Source organism: Scardinius erythrophthalmus, assembly GCF_964197995.2.
Source record: "Scardinius erythrophthalmus genome assembly, chromosome: 17".
NCBI classification, from domain to species: domain Eukaryota; kingdom Metazoa; phylum Chordata; class Actinopteri; order Cypriniformes; family Leuciscidae; genus Scardinius; species Scardinius erythrophthalmus.
In genome coordinates this window covers 294,410-309,317 of record NC_138237.1, presented here as the reverse complement: position 1 = coordinate 309,317, position 14,908 = coordinate 294,410, and the positions used below count along the sequence as shown (strand labels likewise).

Genomic DNA, 14,908 nt, shown 5'->3' with positions numbered 1-14,908 from the left:
TAAACAAGACTTTTATCGTGCATGACTTCATCACCACACACTGCTTAGATTTTTTATTTTATAACAGAGACTTGAAAAAATGTGGGTGATCTCAGTCCTTTACAGAGATTGTCTATGGAGGTTTTTAAAAGGAAATTGTTGGAGTATGAAATTTGACAATTTCTCCAGTTTCGAGGTGTTGGTGAAGCAGATTGATGTACATAGTTTGATGTACAATTATGACGAAGTATGATGGACTCTTGATCCTTGGGGATTTTAATATTCATGTCTGTTGCCCATCTGATTTACTGACGAGATTTTTTTTAATCTCATTGATTCGTTCAGCCAACGAGAGCGCTTATGAGTTTGTGTGGTGATGAATTACTCTCTTCTTTTACCTCTGAGTGCACTGATGTTTTAGACTCAGTTGCACAATCATAGATGTTTTTTCTTTGTTGTATGTTTCTTTAATTTTTATTGCATTGCTCGTTTCTTTGGACTCTCTTATTATTCTTTTTTACTATTGATGTACATCACTTTGAGCAACCTTGGTTGTCTTAAAATGTGCTTTATAAATAAAATAAACTGAACTTAACTGATTTCAGATTTAAATACTGCATACGTGTGTGTGTGTGTATGTGTGTGCATACGTGTGTGTGTGCGTCAGTGTGTGTGTGTGCGTGTTTACCTCTGTCTGAGTGTGAGCTCTCGTGTCGATCTGCTGGCCTGAAACTGTTTGAAATGAGGAATGAGGTCGGGGCCCAAACGAATGTAAGCGCCTCTGTTGCTGCCCACATCATAGTAATTAGAGGCTGAGAATATTGTCAAAACCTGCAAATGCAAAACAATCTACCGTTCAGAACAGATTACAGCAGTGGTTCTCAATTCCAGTCCTCGTGACCCACTGCTCTGCACATTTTGTATGTCTCTCTTATCTGACACACTCAGTTCAGTTCGTGAAGTCTCTCCTAATGAGCTGATGATCTGGTTCAGGTGTGTTAAATAAGGGAGACATGCAAAATGTGCAGAGCAGTGGGTCACGAGGACTGGAATTGAGAACCACTGGATTACAGCAAACCCTATTCTCTATCCACCCATCCAGTTAACGGATGGGTAAATTGATGGATGGATGGATAGTGAATGGATGGATCAAAGGGTGGATGGATAGTGAATGGATAGGTAAATGGATGGATGGATGGATGTGTGGGTGGATGGTAAATGGATGGATGGATGGGTAAACTGATGGATGGGTAAATTGGATGGAGGGATGGATGGATGGGTGGATGGATGAATGGATGGGTAGATGGCTAAATGGATAGGTGGATGGATGGATGGATGGATGGGTAAATTGATGGGTGGATGGATGGATGAATGGATGGATGGGTGGATGGATGAATGGATGGATGGATGGATGGGTAAATTGATGGGTGAATGGATGGATGAATGGATGGATGGGTGGATGGATGGATGGATGGATGGATAAATGGTTGGGTAGATGGGTAAATGGATGGATGGATAGATGGATGGGTAAATAAACTGCTCACCCTGCCGTTGTGGCAGAACTCATAACCCTCCTGTTTGCACTCATGTGATCTGATGAGCAGTTTCAGTTTGTGTCTGTCCAGCACCTCCTGTGTGACATCCGGCCCCCAGTAACACCCGCCCCCTCGGACCTCATTTGGGACACAACCGTTCTGAGACATCGGGTCACTCCACAGAACATCCACTATCTGCAGTGTGTGTGAGACACAAACTCCACATTAACACTTTAACAGTCTCTTGGATCAAACCGGATTATGTGCTTTAGCAAGATCATATTTACATGAACATTGTGCTGTCCTAAATTATCCTAAGCACCATTTTGCTCTGTTTATTGGCTTTAAAGAACCATTTGATTGGTTTTTGATCTGCAAATGTCTTGAAAGTGATGTAGACAACAACAACAAAAACTACAAACCTTGTTAAATCAATAGTACATATGGAGTAAAAACTGCCAACAAAGAGCAAATAAAAATCATTCTCAGAAGCGTGGAGGGATACGTGTGCTGCTTTAGTCCAACGGTGTATGTCTTCTTAACGAAACAGACATGATTCAACAGTCGTTAGTAGAGACTTCAAGACCTGAACAAGGTGGGTCTGATGAGAGAGACCTTCAAAATCTGTCCTGTTGGGGGCCAGAGTTAGGAAACACTGACCTAAATGACCAAGGTGATTCTTTTAAAATGACTATTAAACTGTTGTGTTTCTCGGCTGGTCTTTTAGTTCTGCAGTTTCACCAACATCTACTTAGACTAAATCACACAAAACCAGGGCTGCGTTTCCCAAAGTCATCGTAAGCCTAAGTTGATCGTAGAGACCGTTGGTGGCAATAGTTCTACGATCAACTTAGGTTAGGGTTAGAACTGTAACATCAGAGCAATTCGATTACAGCAAATGACAACACAAGCCAAACACGATTACGTCACCTATTGAAAAACTCAAACACAACTAGCTGCACAAACACCAGAAGAAAAAAAAAACATACCATGGTATTTCCACGATTTATTTGGTTTTATACCATGGTAATACCATGGCATTCTTTAAAGTAAATTATGGCAATCACTCAGTACCACGGCATATATAAAAGTACCATGATATTACCATCTGATCTCATCACTGTACTATGGTACTGCCACAGTAGTTTTGTCTAAGGTTTTCCTCAGATTTGTACTGTGATAGAGTGAGAGAAACAAAGAGAGTTAGTGAGAGTGTGTGTGTTTTACTGCTCAAGTGAAGTTCGGTGTGTGTGTGTGTGTGTGTGTGTTTGTTTTCACCTGTTTCCATTCCTCTGCGTCTGACTCCAGAACCTCAGCAGAATCCAGCTGTGAGTTGGACGACAGACTGAGACCCGCCAGCCGTCGTCTTTCCCGCAGCTCCTCGTCGACAGACCGACCCGTCAGGCCGGACCCCGAGTGCAGCTCCTGTCTGGGTCGACCCGTCAAGCCGGACCCCGAGTGCAGCTCCTGTCTGGGTCGACCCGTCAGGCCGGAGCCCGAGTGCAGCTCCTGTCTGGGTCGACCCGTCAGGCCGGAGCCCGAGTGCAGCGAGTGCCGCGGCAGCTCCTGTCTGGACCGACCCGTCAGGCCGTGGGTCAGGGACTGGACTCTCCTCCGTCCGGCGCTGATGTCCTCCTCGTCTCCGTCTGCTTCTCTCCTCGTCAGGGGCCGGAGGGCTGACACGAACTGAGGGGAAAACAGCCCAGAAGAAAATGACTGACACACATGGAACTCAACTAACATCCTTCAATCGTTTTCACGCGACTGCTGAAGCGCAGCGTACTCTGCGACGGTCCAGTTTGGCGATCAGATTCAAGTCCGTCTTGTCAGAAATTCCTCCGTGTAGAATCAGAACTTTCTGGTCGATCACTGTAGCCAGTGGCAAACAGCTGAAGATCTTCTGCAGAAGTTTCAGAATCATTTTCCCATGAACCTGGGAGGACAACAGAGAAAAGCCTTCAGCCATGAAGACGATTGTTTTCACTGTGAGTTCTCTAACAGCTCTTCAGATAAAGTCTCTTCAGGTTTTGTCTATGGTGAAGGAAATGCCAGATCAGAGATGCTTTGAGTTCTGTGCAAACCACTTACGATAACTATCAGGTTTTAATAATCGTTAGGGTAAGGAAAAGGAATAGCGAGCTATAGCGATAAAGATATTGTTTTTTTTCCCTCCAGCTTTCCCATTTTTGTTGCATATACAAAAACATGTGAATTGGATGTGAATGTTTTTTCCCTGTCTGTCTGTGAATGTTGTGAATGGATGGACGAGTGGACAGTCTGAATCCTCTTAGAGGAGGCGTGTGCAATCCTACTCCTGGAGGGCTGCAGAGTTCAGCTCTAATCCTAATTAAATGAAGCTCAACCAGCTAACAAAGGCCTTCAGGATCACTGGAAACTTCCAAGCGAGTGTGTTTGTGGCGGTTGGAGCTGAACTCTGGCCCATTGGTCCTGCAGGAGCAGGATCGGACAGCCTGGTCTCGTTCACACCAAGAATGATAACCATATTATCGTCCACACTAAATCGTTCTGTTTATTATTAGCATTGCAGTTTTGTCGTCTGCCGCTTTAAATGCTCAAGGTCTTTGAAGTTGAAGCAGGATGGATTCTGATTGGCTGTCACTGTTTTTATCCTTCATCAGCTGAAAAAAAATTCTGAAAGTGATTCCAAGGTTCCTCTATGCTATTATCTTTGTAGTTGCGCTATGGATTCGGCTGTTCTTTTATATTTAGAACAACTGTATCCTCATTGTTATCATTATAGTTATTGTCCTTGGTGTGAACGGGTCTTTAGGGATGAACGGTTAACTCACCGGATATTTCCCCAGAACTTCCTTAGTGAAGCCATATCTGCATGAAAGAAAGCTTCCATCTTACAATCACATTTAAAACACACATATAAGTACATTTGTAGCTGAATTTGTTGCTTGCAAATACAAATGTAGGTGATTGATTTGATTTCAGAGTGTCTGATTATAGATGAGATCTCCACCTCAGATTGACGATGTGGTCCTCGTGGTTTCCTCTGTTCAGGTGCACGTCAAGCGGATACAGCAGCAGGAATGCAAACAGGACCAACAGAATCTCCATCGACTCTTTCCCTCGGTCTACAAAGTCCCCGTTGAAGACGTACGGCGTCTCCGCTGAAGGAAACCCATTCTATCGTTGAACAGAAATCTGTTACTGGCACATTCCAATGCAATGAACTGTGGACATCAGAATTTTACTGACTTTGTAAAAGACCAGCAGCAGATCCTCCAGATGGCCGTGTAAGTCACCTGTATGAGTTGCAAAGAATTAAATTGCACTTTGTAGCTTTGAAAATTGTGTTGTGTCATAAGACAGCTTGAGAATGAGGTGTGTTTTCTCACCACAGATGGTGATCTCTGTGTGTTTGCAGCTGCACACGTGACTGATGTTGGGCATCAAGCGCAGAAGCGTCCAGGTCTTGCCCAGCAGTTGCAGCACGTACCGTGCGTGAAGCTTCTACAGAAACACATCTGCAATTAAAGACAGCAAGATTCTCATTGACAGAGGTTAAAGATTGAAATGATCGTACTTGTTTGTTTTTGAAGGCGTCCACCAGCTCTGTGACGGTGGAGACGGTCAGTGGGAAGGAGAGATGTGGGCCGCCGTAGACATCTGGAACCTCGATGTCCTTGTAACAGAACTGTCTCTCCCACTCCACGTCCTGAAACACATCGCTCTCGCGAAACATCTGCGAGACCAGATTCCCTGAGAGAGATGGACACAGTTACGCCGATCACTTCATGAGACGAGACGAAGTTGAAGAGCTCGAGAGTGTCTTACTTTGGCTGCTGGCAGAAGTGAAATGATCCATCAGGTAACCGAAGAAATTATACAGCTGTAAAGACACAAACAGCACAGGCATGTTTCATGTGTAAAGACTGAACACGGATATTAACACTGAAAGATTGTGGTCATTTACGGCTTGACAGAACAGTAACGCGGGATTAGTCTGGAGTCTCTGGAGTCTCCATGACTGTAAGTCTGTATCTGTAGAGAACATCAGTGTTTTCACCTTGATATGATCCTGTTGTCCAGAATACTCTATAGACTGAAAGATGTTCCAGGTGCAGCGGCGTCGCATTTCCAGCCGGGCCGCATACTGACGATACCAGCGCTGGATGAGCAGAGCCGCCCGCATCGCTGGACAGATGGATGGAGAGAGAGAGAGAGAGAGAGAGAGAGAGACAGAGAGAGAGTCAGGCCAGCTGCAGACATGAGTGACAGTGATGGTTCTTCAGAAACATGTAATCTGTCTGACCTGTAGCGGCTGCATGTGAGAGAAACCAGGAAAAATAAAGTGTTTGATGTTGATTCATATTCACTGACAACAATGAGACATTTACTGAAAGAAATGAGAAAGAATTACCTGGAACTGAGATGTTCCCTAAAGACAGAGACAGACAGACAGACAGAGACAGACAGACACAGACGTGAGCTGTATCTCTCTCAGAAAGCATTCACTGAATGTTTGAACAGTGTCAGACTGGAATAATCTTGTTCACGCACCTGGATCGCATGTTTTCAGCTGCAGTTGGTTAGATTTGGTGACTCGGCATCCCATATCACTGTCGCTCTGTTGATCCAATCACAAATTCAATCCAAATTGATCCAATCACATAAATTATACGTTTATCTCTGTGAAGCTGCTTTGAAACAATCTACATTGTTAAAAGCTATAGGTGAAGATGACACACATTTCACAACAACTAATTCTAGTAATGCTTGTAGTCTGAATTTCACTTTTAAACAAATGTGAATAATAAATCTGTCTTATTTCATTTAGTGTTTTCTCAAGGAGAGTAATTTATGTAAGGGATATTGATAGCGAGGCGGTTGTTTTAGCGAATGCCAACCCCGACAGGCTGAACGGGACCCGACGAGAAGCAGAGCCTGAAGGGGTTGTTATTTGCTAAAACAACCACCTCGCTATACATTATCCCACTTATTACATGGCAAACTACGAAATAAATAAATATTTTGACACAAAATATTGATTTAAAAATGAGTTTATTGATTTAAAAACGATTGTATTGCTTCCGCTAAAGAAAATAGTCCTTTCTGCGTCCATAGCAACGCTCTGTTTTTCATGGCAACGGTGTGTTATACTTCGCAGCGGTCTGATATCAAGAAATAACAGACCGCATTCTACATTGGAATTCAACCAAGCCATGTAATAATAGTTATTAATGCAAAATATAATTATCTTTCTCTGTTGTAGAGAGTAATTAGCTCTAATTCTCCAGCCTTTAGAAAACATCAGACTCACCCGTCAGAATCCCAGCATGACTGAAGTCCCTTCAGCATTATGATGAACAGAAAGTGTGTATGAATCTGCTGGAGCTCAGAGAGATGGACAGATGGTGAGATGGAGCCCTTCATCAACACACACCTCTCCGCGGCCGGATTAGGGTTAATACTGCGGCTCGGCTTCAACCCAGAATAGACGGATAAAGAGTGTGTTAAAGGCCATCGCTCCGTGTGTCTGTGTTAGCCGTCTGTACTCCACATCTCATTAACATCCCAGTCAGGGAACCTAATGGATTTGATAATAAATCCTTTTTTTTTTTTTTTTTTTTTTTACTTTATTTGTAAATGTTTGTTATCGAAAAACAGATCAGTTCTTCCCATTCATCATTTATAGGAGTAAGCGATACACACACTGACACTGGGCTAGTTGTCACACTGTAAGGTCAAGTATTGTTATGTGTAACCACGGTTGGTAAGTGTTTTTCGTAATAAATTTTTCGTGCTGGTCTGGATGAGCCAATCTCCTCTAGGATGCCTAGAGGGTCAGTCAGCTGGAATCTGGTGAAATACATTGATCATGCCCTTCTGCTGTGCGGTTCCTCGTTTACTGTGGGAATTGTGGATGAGGGGCACACAATCCCGCAGTGCACACCACAGCCAGCACGCCAAGCCCGAGTCACTTCCAGTCATGCCTGACAATTGTGGCCACAGCCATATTGTGTGTGTGAGCCACACACGCATCCACTCCAGCCCCTGACCAGCATCCAGAGGGGACTCCAGCCCGTGAGCCATGACCCCATAGCCCAGCCCTAGAACATTTAGCAACGCAACGTCAAGCTCCATGGGCGGAGATGCGGAGGCCGATCCATCTTGGCCCCCTGAACTGCCAAGGCCATCCACGCTCCACGCTCCATGATGCAGGTCCTGTTCCCCTGCACGGGCCTGGCCTGCCATCCCTCCCTCCAGACCTCCTCCGCTCCACCACCCTTCTGGACTTTCTTGTTATGTCTAGTTTTGATTTTTGTTGGGCGCCAGGAGCCGCTCGTAGAGTGGGGGATCTGTAAGGTCAAGTATTGTTATGTGTAACCACTGTTGGCAAACGCAATGTCCATGTTCTTGTTTTTGAAGCCATGTACGCCATGCCACACCAAGTCTTTGGGCCCTATCTTGCACCCAGCGCAATTGACTTTGTACACCGACGCATGTATCATTCCTATTTTGCACCCGCGCAAAGCGCGCTTTTCCCTCCACAGAAGCACGTCGCTAAACTAGGGAATGAACTTGCGCTGCCTGGGCGGTTCAGCGCAAAAAAGGAGGCGTGTTCTGGCGCAAACGTTCCTTCATGCTATTTTGCAGGTTTAGAAAACAATTGCGCCACTAACCAGGAAAAAATAGTTTAAAGTCAGTGGCGCGTTGCGCATGTTATTCATATGCTATTTTAAGGGCGCATGCTTGGCCATAATCAATGTAGCGTGTGCACAACGCGCATACACTTTGATTCTCTCATCTACACAGAAGCAGCAGTTTTCATTTTTGCAAATCATACATTATTACGATAGATAGATAGATAGATAGATAGATAGACAATTTATTATAAAAGCATACATCTAGCTTACACATTTACCCAAATTATCATACGCCTTTTTAACCGAAGTTAATTTGGGTGGGTTTCTCCATCCCCAACGTCCGTGACGAGAGCGTTGCTCTCCTCGGCTGTGAACCGCTCCTGGCGCGCGCCTGGCAAATCCGCCGTTATAATAGGAATCCGCTTTAGAAAAATCGCGTCTGCTCTTAAAGGGAATGTGAGATGTCGCTCTGATTGGTTTATTTCACGTTACGCCCAAACCACACCTATGAATAATGAAGCTACTTCAGACCAACCCATTTTAGATTTGCGTCTGGCGCAAGAGTCATTTATCCCGCCGGGAAAATAGCAACAGCGCCAAGACCCGCCCACAAAGTTACTTGCGCTTTGCGCTTTGACACTTGCGTTTCAGATCGTTAAAATAGGGCCCTTTGTCTTACGTTTGATCTTGTTTTGAGTATAATTAAACTGCACTTGGGTTCTGCAAACTTGTATTAATGAAACAAAACCACATAATTGTACGTAACATGTGGGAAATTAATGCAGGAAAAAATAACCCTAAGTAGGTTTACACAAAAGCATCAGGTTGTGCCCCACTCTCCCATATTAATAGGCTTTAATATGTAAAAACAGAGAATTCTGCCAGATTTGAGCTATTTTAAGTGTAAATGTGCTGTAATGGGGTTGAAATAATGCCACACATATTCAGGATTGTTGTAGAAGTGTAAGAATGGGGGACAAAACCGCTCAATATTGGTTATGGCCAATATGTGAATATGCTTAGGGTTATGCTTGACAGTCCATCAGTGAATAAAATGATATTAAAGGGATAGTTCACTTTGAAATTTTGGTATGTTTTAGTTTACCTCAAGGGCATCCAAGATGTAGGTGTCTTTTTTTCCGCAGTAGTTTCAATTTTGATATTTTTACCACAGACCTGCATTAAATGACTGACAGACAAGAACGGGTTTGACCTAAAAATATCAAAATTGAAACTACTGCGGAAAAAAATACACCTACATCTTGGATGCCCTTGAGGTAAGCTAAAACATACCAAAATTTAATTTCAAAGTGAACTATCCCTTCAAGTTGTCCTGAAAGGACTCAGATTTCTCTGAATAACAAATAAACTGTTGTTTCTTTCTTTAGATTGCCGTTCACACGCAGGTGTGGAATTCCTCCTGACGCAGGGGAGGCGCAGCGACTCAAGGACAAACACGCCAGCCTTCCTTTGATTCGGTTTATCGGAGGTCAGAAGAGAAACTACAGATGCTACAACAATTTCTCATGAGAAATGACAGAAAATTAAAGCCTTTTCACTTTGTTACTTTGAGATGAACATGTTCATGCCTGATATGCACAGACAGGACTCCGGTTATAGTGGTATATTTTACCAGCAGAATGAGAATATGATTCTCCTGTTCATCTTTGATTGAGTGAGAGTTCAGTGGGAAACTGAGATGAATCTGTGTGTGATTACAGAACCCAGGCTGTTCTGGATATTGGTGGGCCGCCAAACGGCAGGACTCACACTGACTGACTAGTGATCAATAAATGTTTTCTTTGGTTTTTCTTTAGCCGATTCTTTAGCGCAACATTGTTTTCAGTTTGGAATTCATCGGATTGATTTTTCGGTTGATATTCTTGTTCAAATATTTTTAAAGATTTCTTGCATTACACAGTTCAGTGTTCTCTTGTTCTTGTGTGCCGATGAATGAATGATTTAATGAATGGCTTCTTTATTTGCGCCGTTCCCTTCTGATCTTTCTCATATTTGCCATCTGTCCTCCTGCAGGTTTCAGCTTATCATCTTTGCTAGTATGTAACCATATGATAGAATTCACTGGTGTTTTTCTTCATTCTCCACCTCCTTTTCAACACCATCACGTTTGCTCAACATGAAAACAGTGCAAAGAATTTCAAGGCCAAGCTTGTCCGAAGTAGATAAACCCCTGCTTTCCCAGGCCACTACAAACAACATCCATCATTCCTCTCCGGAGCGTCCATCCCGAGACACCTCGAGTCTGCAGACATGAGTCTGGTGTTGTGTGTCGCAGTGCTGCTGTTCGGCTTTCCTCTCGGGAAGATGTCTGTTCTCCATCCTTTGCCTGAGGTGTCGTCCTCGTCCGCTGTGAAAACCAAGAGGTAAGAGCTGAGGTTTTACAGAAGAGCTTGTTTCAAACGCCTCTTTCGCCTTACAGACTTTTGTTTCGGAGAGGGTTTCATTTCGGTCTTCATGAATCCAGATCAACTTGAAGTCCCGGGCAAAGGTCAGTCGACCTCATCGTTTGAGACTCACTGACCTGATTATGCTGGACTGACCGAAAGAGAATTTCTGGATGTTATCAGAAACCTTTACGGTTCTGTTGTGCACAGACTGACTGCGCAGACGCATGTCATGTTCTGGAAATATAAATGGGGGCAACTTCACCGGTGTCTTCTTACTGCACAAGATATTTGGCTGCAATTTGACAAGGTCTACAAAGACGTGTGTGTGTGTGTTGCAGATGCAGAGGAGAACTGGAAATCAGAAAAATCCTCCTGGAATCTCTGAGCCTGCAGCAGGAGCCTCGTGTGTCCGTGTCTCGGATGAATCTTCTGCGTCACACTTTCAAGAACTCCATCTTGTCTTCTCCAGGTATGAAGTGCAGATCTCAGGTGTGAAGTGCAGATCTCAGGTGTGAAGCGCAGAACTCAGGTGTGAAGTGCAGATCTCAGGTATTAAGTGCAGATCTCAGGTATTAAGTGCAGATCTCAGGTGTGAAGTGCAGATCTCAGGTGTGAAGCACAGGTCTCAGGTGTGAAGTGCAGATCTCAGGTATTAAGTGCAGATCTCAGGTGTGAAGTGCAGATCTCAGGTGTGAAGCGCAGATCTCAGGTATTAAGCGCAGATCTCAGGTGTGAAGTGCAGATCTCAGGTGTGAAGTGCAGATCTCGGGTATTAAGTGCAGATCTCAGGTATTAAGTGCAGATCTCAGGTGTGAAGTGCAGAACTCCGGTATTAAGTGCAGATCTCAGTGGTGAGAAGCGTAGATCTCAGGTGTGAAGCGCAGATCTCAGGTATTAAGCGCAGATCTCAGGTGTGAAGTGCAGATCTCATGTATTAAGCGCAGATCTCAGGTGTGAAGTGCAGATCTCAGGTGTGAAGCGCAGATCTCAGTGGTGAGAAGCATAGATCTCAGGTGTGAAGCGCAGATCTCAGGTGTGAAGCACAGGTCTCAGGTGTGAAGCGCAGATCAGAACTCAGGTGTGAAGTGCAGATCTCAGGTGTGAAGCGCAGATCTCAGGTGTGAAGTGCAGATCTCGGGTATTAAGTGCAGATCTCAGGTATTAAGTGCAGATCTCAGGTGTGAAGTGCAGAACTCCGGTATTAAGTGCAGATATCAGTGGTGAGAAGCGTAGATCTCAGGTGTGAAGCGCAGATCTCAGGTATTAAGTGCAGATCTCAGGTGTGAAGTGCAGATCTCAGGTATTAAGTGCAGATCTCAGGTATTAAGTGCAGATCTCAGTGGTGAGAAGTGCAGATCTCAGGTGTGAAGTGCAGATCTCAGTGGTGAGAAGCGTAGATCTCAGGTGTGAAGTGCAGATCTCAGGTGTGAAGTGCAGAACTCAGGTGTGAAGCACAGGTCTCAGGTGTGAAGTGCAGATCTCAGGTATTAAGTGCAGATCTCAGGTATTAAGTGCAGATCTCAGGTGTGAAGCACAGGTCTCAGGTGTGAAGTGCAGATCTCAGGTATTAAGCGCAGATCTCAGGTGTGAAGCGCAGATCTCAGTGGTGAGAAGCATAGATCTCAGGTGTGAAGCGCAGATCTCAGGTATTAAGTGCAGATCTCAGTGGTGAGAAGCGCAGATCTCAGGTGTGAAGTGCAGGTCTCAGGTGTGAAGCGCAGATCTCAGGTGTGAAGTGCAGATCTCAGGTGTGAAGTGCAGTTCTCAGGTGTGAAGCGCAGATCAGAACTCAGGTGTGAAGTGCAGATCTCAGGTGTGAAGTGCAGATCTCAGCTGTGAAGTGCAGATCTCAGGTGCAGATCTCAGGCGTTAAGCGCAGAACTCAGGTGTGAAGCGCAGAACTCAGGTGTGAAGTGCAGATCTCAGGTGTGAAGTGCAGATCTCAGGTGTGAAGTGCAGATCAGAACTCAGGTGTGAAGTGCAGATCTCAGGTGTGAAGTGCAGATCAGATCTCAGGTGTGAAGTGCAGATCTCAGGTGTGAAGTGCAGATCAGATCTCAGGTGTGAAGTGCAGATCTCAGGTGTGAAGCGCAGATCTCAGCTGTGAAGTGCAGATCTCAGGTGCAGATCTCAGGCGTGAAGCGCAGAACTCAGGTGTGAAGCGCAGAACTCAGGTGTGAAGTGCAGATCTCAGGTGTGAAGTGCAGATCTCAGGTGTGAAGTGCAGATCAGAACTCAGGTGTGAAGTGCAGATCTCAGGTGTGAAGTGCAGATCTCAGGTGTGAAGTGCAGATCTCAGGTGTGAAGTGCAGATCAGATCTCAGGTGTGAAGTGCAGATCTCAGGTGTGAAGCGCAGATCAGAACTCAGGTGTGAAGTGCAGATCTCAGGTGTGAAGTGCAGATCTCAGCTGTGAAGTGTAGATCTCAGGTGCAGAACTCAGAGATGTGAAGCGCAGATCTCAGGTGTGAAGTGCAGATCTCAGGTGTGAAGCGCAGATCTCAGGTGTGAAGTGCAGATCTCAGGCGTGAAGTGTAGATCTCAGGTGCAGATCTCAGGTGTTAAGCGCAGATCTCAGGTGCAGATCTCAGGCGTGAAGCGCAGAACTCAGGTGTGAAGTGCAGATCTCAGGTGTGAAGTGCAGATCTCAGGCATGAAGCCCGGCTCGGCCTGGGTCATGAGTAAACCTGCTCTCTCTGCTCTATCCAGCAGGTAATTCAACGTTCCAGGAGGATTCGAGAAACTCCACCTGCTGTACATATTCCTCTCAGGTGTTCATGAAAGGTGAGCGTTCAAGCAGATCCTGCTATGACTGACTGTACATGAATCTCATCAAATCCCAAAATTAAAAGAAAGAAAATAACATTTTGCATAACATCAGAGATGCTGAATGGGAAGGTTGTGTGACACTGTGATTAACTTGTGTTCATCATTCTCACTATAAATTAAAAGTCGTTACAACTCCACAATCTGCTTTAGACTTTTGGTACTGAAAGCAATGCCTTGTTTTCTTTAGACATGATTTCTTTCCTTTCCTCTTGTTTCGGGGTGAATAATGACCTGGAGAGATGGGAGATGTTCCTCTAATCCTGCATGTTTTCTCTTGTGTGTCAGATTTGGGCTGGGAGCGCTGGGTGGTTTATCCGGAGAGCGTCACCTTCGTCCAGTGCGGATCCTGCGGCCTGAGCCTCTGCGCTGAGAGAGCGTCTGCGTCTGTGCAGGTGAATGTGTGTGTTTGAATCTCAGATGAGTGTTTCTCTGCGTCTGCACAGGTGAGTGTGTGTGTAGTGTTTCTCTGCGTCTGCACAGGTGAATGTGTGTGTTTAACTCTCAGATGAGTGTTTCTCTGGACTGAGATCTGATCTTGCATGTCTTCCTCAGTGCTGCAAACCGACGGCTCACGACATCGTCCCATTCGTGTACATGGATGAAGGGAACAGTCTGGTTCTGTCCTCGGTGAGCCTGACCCGCGAGTGTGGCTGCGACCCCGGAGACGACCCGCAGGAGCCTGAGGTCATGACCCCGGCCCAAAGCCTTCCCTGACTCACTCACTCACTCACTCACTCACTCGGTTTGTAGGATTTGCAGGTTTATGGCTCAGCACAAACTTACAAGCGTCTTTAATTCTTCACTTGCTGCTGTTGGGAGTCTCAGACTCGAGTAGGCTTTAAGGGTTTATTGAAAATGATGTGGAAACATATACATAGTTCACAGAAAACATGAAGTTCTCAATCAAAGTCTGTTCATCTGTGTTATTCTATGTTCACAGAAAAGCACAATGAACCATCTGTTGCAAATCAGTTCAAGGCCAAATCTGTTTTAAACTCTTGGGTTTATGGGTCTGGCATGATTTCAGTGGCCAACGCCTGATCTGTAAGAAATGTTGTCGAGCAACTCCGCCAAAACTTTCCCTCTGCGATTCCCAGGACTAAATAAACGGGTGCTTCCAAAATATCCTTGGTTTGACCCAGGTTCTTATGCCAGTTCCTGCTCGGTGTGGCATCTGCTAGCGTGTTTCTGCACGCTGGGAAACGTCCCGGTCTCGCAGATAAGAATGTAATGACATTCCAGAATGAACATCTGCGTTTGCAAAAACAACCTCAAAACAGTTTTGTAAAACCTTTTTCTTGTTTCATAACTTTTTGTTCTTTCCTTTGTTTGTCTTTGTTCACCAAATCTCTTCTGTATATGTTTCCATGTTGTACACACCATTGTACTGGAAAGTATTAAAACCGTTTCATATAAACCAGTGATGGCTATTAACTAACACTTTCCAATACATGTTTAGCTGTCTTGTAGCAAGATTATATATACAGTTTATAACAAATGTATCCGCAGAATGTTTTATTAAACAAGGCTTTCATGAC

The 14,908-nt window shown here is 44.7% G+C and overlaps 2 protein-coding genes across 4 annotated transcripts in view; one reads left to right on the top strand and one right to left on the bottom strand.

Moving 5' to 3' along the window:
• ppef2b (protein phosphatase with EF-hand domain 2b) overlaps window positions 1-5,679 on the bottom strand; it is a gene marked incomplete at both ends in the record, with an annotated part of 26,844 nt that extends 21,165 nt beyond the window's left edge. The window contains 11 exons of the mRNA XM_081390473.1: window positions 668-810; window positions 1,524-1,709; window positions 2,793-3,200; window positions 3,298-3,447; window positions 4,325-4,361; window positions 4,504-4,670; window positions 4,743-4,789; window positions 4,883-4,997; window positions 5,071-5,246; window positions 5,322-5,376; window positions 5,554-5,679. Of these exons, the coding sequence (XP_081246599.1) occupies window positions 668-810; window positions 1,524-1,709; window positions 2,793-3,200; window positions 3,298-3,447; window positions 4,325-4,361; window positions 4,504-4,670; window positions 4,743-4,789; window positions 4,883-4,997; window positions 5,071-5,246; window positions 5,322-5,376; window positions 5,554-5,679 (1,610 nt within the window). The remainder of the gene's footprint in view (window positions 1-667; window positions 811-1,523; window positions 1,710-2,792; window positions 3,201-3,297; window positions 3,448-4,324; window positions 4,362-4,503; window positions 4,671-4,742; window positions 4,790-4,882; window positions 4,998-5,070; window positions 5,247-5,321; window positions 5,377-5,553) is intronic.
• Window positions 3,417-14,908, top strand: LOC308705274 (uncharacterized protein). Of its 3 annotated transcripts, none has more exons than XM_081390206.1 (10): window positions 3,417-3,499; window positions 4,545-4,780; window positions 4,912-4,984; window positions 5,087-5,355; window positions 9,523-9,623; window positions 10,282-10,518; window positions 10,881-11,011; window positions 13,251-13,325; window positions 13,656-13,762; window positions 13,923-14,908. In XM_081390206.1, the coding sequence occupies exons 6-10, from the start codon at window positions 10,406-10,408 to the stop codon at window positions 14,082-14,084; spliced, it is 588 nt and encodes a 195-aa protein (XP_081246332.1). In that variant the 5' UTR covers window positions 3,417-3,499; window positions 4,545-4,780; window positions 4,912-4,984; window positions 5,087-5,355; window positions 9,523-9,623; window positions 10,282-10,405; the 3' UTR covers window positions 14,085-14,908. The 3 variants fall into 3 exon arrangements, with proteins under 3 accessions (XP_081246332.1, XP_081246331.1, XP_081246333.1); XM_081390205.1 differs by having other exon boundaries at window positions 10,169-10,518; XM_081390207.1 differs by lacking the exons at window positions 3,417-3,499; window positions 4,545-4,780; window positions 4,912-4,984; window positions 5,087-5,355 and having other exon boundaries at window positions 8,380-9,623.

Excerpts from the sequence above, each read along its gene's own strand:
- LOC308705274 (XM_081390206.1), top strand. The coding sequence starts at position 10,406 with ATGAGTCTGGTGTTGTGTGTCGCAGTGCTGCTGTTCGGCTTTCCTCTC. Across the intron at positions 11,012-13,250 it reads CTCCATCTTGTCTTCTCCAG|CAGGTAATTCAACGTTCCAG; the intron begins GTATGAAGTGCA and ends TGCTCTATCCAG. Across the intron at positions 13,326-13,655 it reads CTCTCAGGTGTTCATGAAAG|ATTTGGGCTGGGAGCGCTGG; the intron begins GTGAGCGTTCAA and ends CTTGTGTGTCAG.